Source organism: Anopheles maculipalpis, chromosome X (genome assembly GCF_943734695.1).
Source record: "Anopheles maculipalpis chromosome X, idAnoMacuDA_375_x, whole genome shotgun sequence".
NCBI lineage: Eukaryota > Metazoa > Arthropoda > Insecta > Diptera > Culicidae > Anopheles > Anopheles maculipalpis.
Window position 1 is genome coordinate 6039148 of NC_064870.1, and position 10972 is coordinate 6050119.

The 10972-nt window shown below is 44.3% G+C and overlaps 1 protein-coding gene across 1 annotated transcript in view; it reads left to right on the forward strand.

Moving 5' to 3' along the window:
* Positions 1–9961, forward strand: part of LOC126564469 (eye-specific diacylglycerol kinase) — a 38806-nt gene extending 28845 nt beyond the window's left edge. Inside the window, exons 7-21 of the mRNA XM_050221566.1 lie at positions 2342–2471; positions 2557–2860; positions 2938–3112; positions 3200–3410; positions 3483–3675; positions 3754–4047; positions 4140–4363; positions 4444–4720; positions 4841–4957; positions 5640–5687; positions 7004–7201; positions 9018–9081; positions 9349–9506; positions 9607–9770; positions 9915–9961. Coding sequence (XP_050077523.1) covers positions 2342–2471; positions 2557–2860; positions 2938–3112; positions 3200–3410; positions 3483–3675; positions 3754–4047; positions 4140–4363; positions 4444–4720; positions 4841–4957; positions 5640–5687; positions 7004–7201; positions 9018–9081; positions 9349–9506; positions 9607–9770; positions 9915–9961 — 2604 coding nt within the window. The remainder of the gene's footprint in view (positions 1–2341; positions 2472–2556; positions 2861–2937; positions 3113–3199; positions 3411–3482; positions 3676–3753; positions 4048–4139; positions 4364–4443; positions 4721–4840; positions 4958–5639; positions 5688–7003; positions 7202–9017; positions 9082–9348; positions 9507–9606; positions 9771–9914) is intronic.
* The last annotated feature ends 1011 nt before the right edge of the window (positions 9962–10972 follow it).

Consider the following 10972-nt stretch of genomic DNA (forward strand, 5'->3'; position numbering starts at 1 on the left):
ACTCAGCTGAACATCAAGTAATGGGTAGAATAAAAATAGAGTCAAACATCACCTTTCCTTTGCCAGTTATATCACGTAACACGTATTGATAAGATAAAGTTGGTCTTTTAGATTATTTTGTTGAAGCTCTCGATCAGTAAAAGAATATAAGTTTACTAAAGATTCGTTGCAAAATGTGACTCACTGAAAATAATTAGCTACAAATATGTGTCCAGTAAGAGTCCCTCTGACCCTGCCCAATGTTGAGATTGATGAAGATTTTTTTTTTTTCGATAAAATGAGTAGAAAAAATTCAGACAAACATTGCAACAGAATGGCAAGAAAGAAACGCTCCATGGAATGGATACATACGCCAAAAAAAAAAAAAAACCGATCATCAAGGAAATCAAAAGGTGCACCCAATCAATAAATCGAATGAACGGCAAGATGTCGTACTGGATGCGTCACCATCACCACAACTGTGTACGATCTACACCTTAGCAATTAAATCGTCCTCTCAGTTGTGCTTTTTGTTCCGAGCACAGAGACCCAATTCTTGGATGCAAAAATTCTTATTTGCTAGGGGCTGGTGCTACCGACGAGATCAAAGCCGGCCTCCTCGTACTAATGCATTTCATATTGGTTGACCTGCATTAATTAAGATGCTGTGGTTTACGGGAAGAACGCAATGTTGTGTGATCTGATAAATCATTACCGAACACCACACGCATTGATTGATGTTAATTTAACCTTCATTAGACAGTACGCCTTTGTGCAATGAGGTAGGATGACATGTTTCCCTCGCAGCGTTAGCAAAACCAAGCTTTGTTGTGTGGTTTGATACTTCCAGGAAAATAAATTTACTTCTTGGAATGTGAAATTGTGCATAAATTGGGTTGCTAGATGTAAAGGGTTGGAGTGTGCTGCCGTACCATACCACGAGCTAAACCATAATTAGCGTTTAAATGTTTGCTTGCCTTCTTGAATAAGCTGCTGCTTCGTTTTTATTGATGCGCGTTAGCGAGTGATTATTTTGAACAGCGTTGGTAATTCTGCCATGTTGCAATTAATTCTCAGTAGGAAATGACTTCCACAAGTGGAGGTGCAAAACAACAATAGTACAATAATACAAACCACTTAATGCAAGAGCGTGCGATCGTGTTGTTGTGATGGAAAAATATTTTCTCTGATTATCATCATGATGTTTTGTCAGCCCGTTGTTTTGCATTGCTGGCTGGCAAATGCAGAAGCAAAAGGCATTAGCGTATAATATGATACTTACCATTGAGCTGCTCTTTGTGATTGTGCTTTAAATAATGAGGTGGTTGACTTGTGCCGGGAAGAATCCCGACGAGATAGAGACGCGAGTTTGTCTATTAAATGCGTGATTTGATTTGAAGATTGCTTGATACAATTTAAAGTAGAAAGGGTAGCACATTAAAACAGAACACAAATATACAACTCTTGGGATTGTTTTGAACACTTTCTATCTCGTTTTGGGGCTCGGTAGTTGCTCCTGAGTGGGTCTCAGGGGTGGTCCTGTGGTATAGGTGCTAGCGGTGCAAGTTTTCACGCGGCAGGATCGTGGCACAAATCCCATTCGACTACGTGGTGTAAACTAGTCTAGTAAGTCACTAGTTGGCTCGCGTTACCTCGTACCTCATTAATCCTGGAAGGAGAACAATAAGTAGTAGAATACCCAGAGTGACAGAAAATCAAACAAGGCAATACTTCAGTTGAAGCGATCCTTCTCTCCCTGTCCTGGTGGTATTCCCTCTTGAGTACCATTTACTAGGTCGGTTAATTTTGGAGCCTTTTTTTTCGAGAGATCAGCATGGTTGATTTCGATCTTCGAGACCATACTGCTTGTCCCACGAGCTGCTTTTGGCCAAGCTCAAGCGTATGGGATTAGGTGGACGCTTGCTTTCACCTAATCCCATAATTCGCAGAACAAGGGTTCATCAGCAAGTCTAGTCTATGTTTGAGCTATCTAACCTTTCTTTTTATCTCGGATTGCTTTGGATGTCTCCTACCGAACGGATGACTGCTGTGCGCTGATGATTTAACGTTCTATCTGCTCAAAAAATCCCAAACTTTAGAAGAATTAATGAAATCGGACACTTTTCAAGCAGATACTACCTCTCTAGTCTAGTCTTCTGAATCGCCTGTTATGGCGGTCAAGTGTCCTGATATCTTCACTCCAACATCGCCTTATAAAGATGTTAATTTTTGTATCTTTATTGTTGTGTTTTGTTTATTTTCTAATATCATTTCATTTGCTGCTTCTAAAATATATATATTTTTTATTTTATCCTCGTTTTTCATAACGTTGCATTCTCCATTATCTCTTACACGTCAACAGTCGCTACAGGCGAAATTAACGTTCAGCTCGAAGGAGATCGTCGCACTGTCGTGCGCTTGGTGCAAAGCTTCCTACCACAACAAGGAAGCTTGCTTCAACCCGGAACGCATCGGCGAGGAGTGTACGCTCGGTGAGTCCTGCGCCTGCAAAAATGTCTGCCAGCTCATCACCCTCTAGAGTAAGAAAATGTACATTGGTTTTGGTTTTGTTCTCAGGTGCACACCGGAGCATTGTCGTTCCACCGTCGTGGATTGTGAAGTTGCCGCGCAAGGGCAACTTCAAATCGTCGCTACGTAAAACACCCCAGAAAAAGAAGAAGGCTGGTAAGAAGGTGTCGATACCGCGGGAACCTCGCACATTCGTGATCAAACCTATACCGACCGCCAACATTACACCGGTGCTTGTGTTTATCAATCCAAAGTCGGGTGGCAACCAGGGCGCGAAGCTGCTGCAAAAGTTCCAGTGGCTGCTAAATCCGCGCCAGGTGTTCGATTTGACACAGGGTGGCCCACGGATGGGGTAAATGTTTTGGCGATGGGTTGTTGGGCTCGATGGTCGGTTCTGATAATAAATTCGCTATTCTGTACGTCTTGCAGACTGGAGCTATTCCGCAAGGTCCCACAGCTACGCATACTCGCTTGTGGTGGTGACGGAACCGTCGGGTGGGTGTTGTCAGTGCTCGATCAAATCAACTTCGTACCACCACCAGCCGTTGGTGTGTTGCCGCTCGGTACCGGCAATGATCTTGCCCGTGCCCTTGGCTGGGGTGGTGTAAGTAGACTTTGACATAACCGCCGTACAACGTTGGCGAAGGTTTTGTAGGCAGGGTAACCCATGCCTTGTTTATTGCACTTTCAGGGATACACTGACGAACCGATTGGCAAGATTTTGGCAAACATAGGCAACTCCGACACAGTACTGCTCGATCGCTGGAGTCTTAAGGTTGAACCAAACACATCGGTACCGAACACGGGCGACGGCAAGGACAATCTGCCACTGAACGTCGTCAACAACTATTTCTCTCTCGGTGTCGACGCTCACATTGCACTCGAGTTCCATGAAGCACGCGGTAAGCTATCTGCATCACCTTAGGTGCGCACGTTTGCAGCCCAGCAACTAACAATGTTTTCATGCTTTGCAGAGGCCCATCCGGAGAAGTTCAACTCGCGGCTGCGGAACAAAATGTTCTATGGCCAGGCTGGCGGCAAGGATCTACTGAAACGCAAATGGAAAGGTTTGGCTGAGTTTGTGACGCTCGAGTGCGACGGCAAGGATCTGACACCGAAGCTCAAGGAGCACAAGGTGCACGCAATAGTGTTTCTCAACATTCCAAGGTAGGCATTTGTTTGCGCAGCCACGTTGTGGTTCCTCTTCTCGATGCTAAGCGGTTTGTCGATGCTTTCCGGTTACAGTTACGGTGGTGGTACTCATCCTTGGAATAAATCGGGTGGACAGTTTGAACCGGCTACCGACGATGGTATGATCGAAGTTGTCGGTCTCACCACCTATCAACTACCGTTACTGCAAGCCGGAGGTCACGGTACCTGCATTACCCAGTGCCGCACGGCACGCATCGTCACGTCCAGGACAATACCGATGCAAGTGGACGGTGAGGCGTGCAAGCTGAACCCGTCCAACATTGAACTTACACTGCTGAACAAGGCTGTGATGCTGGCCAAGAAGAAACCCGGGCGGGCGAATGTACCGTATGTGTCATTGGGGAGACACATTCTCCATCTTGTCATCTCGCCTCAGGCACATCTTCCGCTAAAATGACATTTTATTCTCACACAAACAGGCAAGAAAAGTTGGAAGCACTCAACATCAGTTTGATGAAGATTATGATGACGGACTACGAGCAGCACCATTATGACAAGGAGCTGTTGCGACAGTCGGCGGTAAATCTGGGCATCATCGAGGTGCCCGTTACCGATCTGGAGCAGATGCGCGTTCTCATCAACAAGTACTGCAGTGAGCAACCGGACAGCCCAAAGCTGTCCCCAGACTGGTGCTTCATCGACTGTAAGTGTCGGCGTACCATGGCTGTACCCCTCCACCAAACCCTTAGTGACCAAATTGTCAACCCACTCCCCATCCCACAGCCTGTACCGCCGAGCGTTTCTTCCGCGTGGACCGCGCACAAGAGAATCTGCACTTCATCACCGACATCGCCACCGACTGCGTGTTTGTGCTGGATCAGGAAAGTCCAACGCTGCCACAACCGCCCGAAGACGATCATCGGCGGCTCGGTGCACAGGGCGCAATGATAACGGGCAGTCTCGAGTCGAGCGATGGTGGCGCACCACCGTTCTCGCCGCAAGCGGGAAAACTGCTCGATCGTTCACTGTCCGGACCGCCCAGCTCCGGTGACATTCCATCACACAAGAGTAAGTGTTGCTTGATGCTCATATTGCACACTTGGTTACCTACTAATTTGCCGGGGAACTTCGAATGCTCCAAATTGTTTGTACGATTTTTTTTTGTTTTGTTTGTTCTATTCTCCTTCTCAGGTTCACCAGGTTCTCACGAAGCGGATCGTATTCATCCACGCACCCCGTTGTCTCACGATTCCGCCAGCATTGATCAAAGCCTGGACCAAATGGTTAACTTTAAAAGGTAAGGTGGAATTTCCGCTCGGCTCTAAGCTTGTTGTGTGCTGTTTGTAACCTTTGTCCGGTTTTCAGTATGTTTCATGTTCAAGTTCATGTCACTACAAACTACACTGTTCGTATAAAAGTTATTAGACGACATTATTACCTTAATACTCGTCAAAATTAATCTTCATCATTCTCACAGCCATAACACACCACGTGTCACGCATATTCACACAAAACACTAGGCGTCTCCATTCACACCATGCAATAAAGCACCAGGCGTCTCCATCCCATACATAAAGGTCGAAAATAGATTTTTTTTGTGCCTCTCTATTGAAAACAAATGACTGCACGATCACCAACACCCGGAAGATGAACTTTATTACTTTGTTACGTGTACATGTGGATCACGATCCACGGAACAGTGTGAATGTTTCAGCCATCAGCCATTGCACGTAAACACGCCACACTCATGTTCATCCTGTTATACGCGTTTGTCAGTGTTCGTGTGTCTTGAAGTGGTTTTTCAGTGTATCGATAGTTGTGGCCACCATTAGCCTACCCGTAAATGTCAAACGGTGGCCACCATTTCGATGGGTTCGCGACGATCAAAGATAGGCCCCACGCGATGCATTTGCTAATCAATAAGTGATTAACATTCCATTCTACTCCTATTTTACCAACCCGCTTTGCCTGCACACCAGCTTTCACGAGCGTTTGTTTGGTTTGAATGAGGATGCGTTCGGATTCAGGTGACTATATATCCTCTGTTTGCTGTAGACAACGGTGTATTGTCCCGCAAAATTATCTTATCGAGTGTTTGTAATGATGGGCTAGATCCGCTGCAAATTTGCGAAACAAATGCGAGATTTTATTTCATGAATCTCCATTATGTTTTTCGTGTGTATGTGTGTGAGTGTGTGTGTATGTGTTTCCTTAGTGCTAGACGATTACGGTGTGCTAGTTATGTTTGAAGGTTGACTCTCTGTCTTTCTGTGTGTATGTTTTGAACGGTGCAAGTTGTCCATCTAATAATTCCTAGCTTGTTACGTTCCAACTCTAAATATTGTCAGCGTTATAAAACGGGGAAATTTTGTTGTTGTTGTCTCAAATTTTGTTATTTTCCCAAATTCGGCATTTATCAATACATGTTTCAATCTGTTCGCTGACCAATCATGAGGGTTTTTTTTAGTGTTTATTGTTCTCCCGTGTTGTGCGACCGTACGAAGCGGTAATTGGGTGGCAATGGCACAAAATGGTGGCAGTCCTCATACTTTTCCACTTAGAATTCGTTGATTGTTGAATGGTGACTGAGAGTGTAAGCGACGAACCTTCTCTGATCGATGTCTTTTTCGGCATACTAACACTAAATTATAATTTCATTCCCACTAATCGTTATATCTTATTCCTTCCCCAAAAGCAGTCCTGAACTAAAATCAATTCTTCAAAGCAGACTGTAGTGTGCTGCGAGCGAGTAGCAAACTGACTGTGATGGGCCAAGACGACAGACGACAGCAACACGAAAGCACTTTTCGTTATTTTGTTCAGCTTTGTGTACATATGGCTTTACTGCATATATTTATTGATTTTCATAATTTGCTGTTCTTAAGCCAAACTGCTAAATGTTGTATTAATGCTCAGTGTCAAATTGGTGTGATACAATAACATTTTTTGTTAATAATTATTTTTGAACAACAAAAATATTTCAATTTTGTTTAAATGTGTGTGTTTTTTTTTGGTTTACGAAATGATTGTCTGTTTGTGAGTGTGTGTGTGTGTTTTTTTCTTGTTTTTCTTTAACGGGAATTCATGTACTATGTACAAAGCAACAAAACAGATCAAACAAAGCCTGTTAAAATAACAACTAATCAATTTACAGCAAAACCATTCGAATGATTCATGCGAGTTCTCTTTTTCTCTCTTTCTCTTTCTCTCTCTCTCTCTTACTCTCTTTATTCCTCGCTCTTACTCTTTCCCTCCTTCCATCTTTGTATTCCTCGTACATCTTCCCGCCCACCCGAACAACTTCTTCTGTCCATCCACTTTCAAATTATTTTTTTATTCACAGCGATTTTGAAGAGGTGCTCTTGCCACCGATCCCCAAAAACTCCATTTTTCACCCGTCGCTGCGATCGTCGATCTCGACGGGCGACACCCCATTACAGGCGCACACAGGGTCACGGGCCACCGCCGGACAGCCCAGCACATCCGGTCATTGTCCGGCGGCGGGTCAAGCCAAGCCGACGTACTCAAAGTACGACCCAAGGTTGGTAGGGTGCCGCATCACGATTAGCGCACTTCCCCATTCCCCCTACCCCCTAATCTCCTCATCTCTTCCTGCTCTCCCTTCCGCATCCTTTATGTCCTCGTCTTCTCCCTTCTAAAGCAACTTGCTTAGTGTGTGCGTAATCGGAAGATGCGGTTTTACTTTCCTTACAAACACATGCACAAGCACACACACACATACATACCCACACACACACACACACACACACACACACACACACACACACTCGCCAGCGTGAAAATGAAAAATTTTGCACCTTTTTGCCGGCTTGCTTGTCCCGTGACCGTTACTCGATGTTGTGTTAGACTGTGTATTGATTTCCTTTTTTTTTTTTTTTATTCGTTTGTTTTACCTATTATGTGTCTGATAAAATAACGAAAAAAGAAGCTACCTGTGGAATGTGATACTGTTATGTGGGATGCATGAACGAAGAATGCCCTAAATCACTGAAACACAGACGCTCAATTTGGTTGCCTTTGGGCACTTCGCCCAAAGTTTCTGTTCTTTTTTAATGTTTTTTTTTCACATTTGTGAAAATTTAGACTTTATTTTGCCAGAAAACCGTGGGTTTGGAAAGGGAGGAAAAAGGAGTATAAAAGGGTACGTGGTTGGGAGAGAGGGTAAAGGAAAAGGGAAGAGAAAAAGCGACTGGGGAATCTGTAACTAATTGCAATACGAAGAAAATCGTTGCAATTTGCTAAGCAAATGCTGCTGCAATTTATCTAAGCAATATATTTCTAAGAGAGGCGCGCTGTTCCTCTCTCTCTCTTTGACTCTTAGAACATTTTGTGTGCAGCACTGTGAGCTACGATTTTATTTGACAGTGGGTTTCCGGTGTGGTCAAAAACCGTTCGATAAATGTGTTTGCCAATATTGGTTAGAAAGATTGATCCACATCGAGTATAACATGACAGCCTTACCGACTCTGTTGACACTTTCAATAGTAATAAATAAGCTGTGCTTATGGCATAACTTTAGGCGCAAAGGGTACTCTTATCAATCACCTAGTGATCAATTAGTTTAAGGGGTTTTCTTTGCCTTGCTTACCATACTGTACTACCTATGAAATGCTAGTATTTTGTTGCTCCTTCGCTAAGCTTACTTGTTACTTACGTTGAATCGATTGCAGTAAAGCTTATTGTCTTGTTACTCATTTTGTGCTTATAATACTGTTCAAGTGTGATTCCTAGATGCCAGCAATGAGTAAACGAAATTCAAAAGATTCTCCCAATAATTCTGAAGCGCTGAATCGAAATATCCGATGCGCTGAATTGTATCGCTATCGACGTTTTCGTTGTACTTGCAACTCCCATGTTGTTACTCCCATGCTTGCTGTATTTGCAACCCTCATTAGTCCACTAGATTGCTGCCCAGCAACAATTGCCCAACGGTTTCTCGTGAAAAAAGTTTGCTCTATTAGTTCAATTGTGTTTGCATTGGTTATTGATGAGTAATTAATGAATCGTTTAAGTTTATTAACTACCGATTGTTTTTTAAATTTATTTATTGCAAACACAAACTTTCTGCACGACGTCACCGACTGATCGTTTTATGGACGCATCTATTGTAAAACAAAACAAAAAAACTTTATGGCCAACTTTGAAATTCTTCAATTATGACGATTACTGTGTCAAACTTCATTACACTGTGCTCTGGTAATGTGTGTTTCTTCCAACTCTTGTCGGTATTCTTGGTTTTCCTACGCAATCCACCTCAACGTTACTCTGCTGCTGCTTGATAATGCGTTCGTTCTCTTCCACCTTGTCGTATGTGCCATGGTTTCTCCAAACGCCAGTAATTTGCTGGAGAAAACATCCGATGCAGTTATCAAAGCGGCCAAAACGGGCGACCTGGTGATGGTAAGTTAAAGCACAAGCTATCCGGCCCTCCACCCCTACCTTCTCCCGCTTTAACCGATGCAGTTATTGGTTTGTGGGGTGTCTGTCGCGGTTCTTGGTGCTTACGCCAGCGTTGCCGACGCATTATCATAAATTACGCGTCGCATCCTCACTGTTTGCCACCGGAGCGTTATCATCGACACCCTGTTTTTTTTTTTTTTTGGTGTTCCCCTTCTATTTCTTTTTCATTCTCTTGAAAAAAAAAACACACACTCTCTCGCCCTACAGTTAAAGGATCTGCATCTGCAAGGATACTCTCTTCTCTCCATCGACTCCACCGGTCAGACTGCCCTCCATCATGGTGCCCGCTGTGGCCACAAAGACATCGTACGCTATCTCATCTCTTACGCACCCAACTCCATCATCAACATGATAGATAACGAAACGTAAGTAGCTGCCGGCAAGACGGGAACCGCCCCCGCTTGGGGTAGGATTGTACTGTTCGGGAACTCAGCTGGAAATACTAACTGTCGGTCACGCCCACAGGGGACAAACGGCACTACATAAGGCGGCTGCTGGGCGGCAGCGAAGCATCTGCTACATGCTTGTCGCCGGCGGCGCCAACCTCAACATCCAGGACAACGATGGACGTACGGCGCGCATGCTAGCCTCGAACGTGGACGACTTTGAGCTGGCATTCTATCTCGAGAGTGAGTACCTATTGTTATTGACCCGGTTGATCATACACCGGACCGTACCGAGAATTCTATACATCTAATCCTTTCCCGTCCTGATATCCACGTTTTTTGCCTTCGGGCTCGCTTCCCCCCCCCCCCCCCCCCTCATCGAAACAGATCAAGAGCAGTTCCAGCTTATCGATTTTCGAAGCAACAACATCTAAACACCGCAGCGGACAAAAAACCCCATCTTGAAGCGCATTGGTGGACAGACCTAGTATGGGGGTAGGTCTGTTACCTTCGTTACTTCTGTGAGGTTTTTCGTGCGTGGATGGAACCACCTTCCTCCCCCTCCCCCCCTCCCCCCAGGTTCCCTGGTGTACGTGGCGTATCGGCTAGATCTTAACGCGAACACAGCTGCCGGTGCTACATTGGTAGTGGAGTCCGTCGTCCTTTCCGCATGTGTTTTGCCTCGTGTTGGTGTACATTATCCAGCATCTTCGAGCAGTTGTTTGAGCGGGTGCGCTCGAGAAGTTGATAGCGATAATCGGTTGATTTGGATGGCAGTAGAGCCCCCGGCAGAAGTGGATGGTGAGAAGATTGAGCGATGGTAATGGAAGAGAAACGCGTGTGCAACTTGAAGCTTGAACACAAAATGTAACTCAAACCTATATAAAACACAGTTAAAAACACACAAAATGGGGGGAAAAACAACACCCATACAAACGTACCGATCCTTCAAACAAGGGGACAAGGTATCGAATGAATCTCCACTAAAACGCCTGCATGTAGGCAACACGCAGAGCACGCTCGATGCATTAGACTATTTCACGTATATTTTGGTAGTACGGCTTCAACTACTGGTTAATACTAATACTATAGCTGTAACTACTACTATTATATTGCAAAACAACAACAAAACAACGCAGAATTCAACTAGAATTTAAATGTATTGTTATAAGAGCTGTCGATAGCTCCCACAAAAACATACATACAAAAGAAGGGCTCTCGAAACACATTACTAAGCTTCAGCGCCTAGAGGCAGAAGATATATTTTATTAGAAAGCCATTCAAACTTAGCTACACGGGAAAAATAAATCAACAGAAAAAAAGGAATGCAGTTTTCGATATCTGGTTGCAAAACAAACAAACCATATTTACAAAAGTCGCATCCATAGCGTAGGTTTCATCAAGCGTAATCTGCACTTCTAAATCCAAAGTAAAACATTACACTA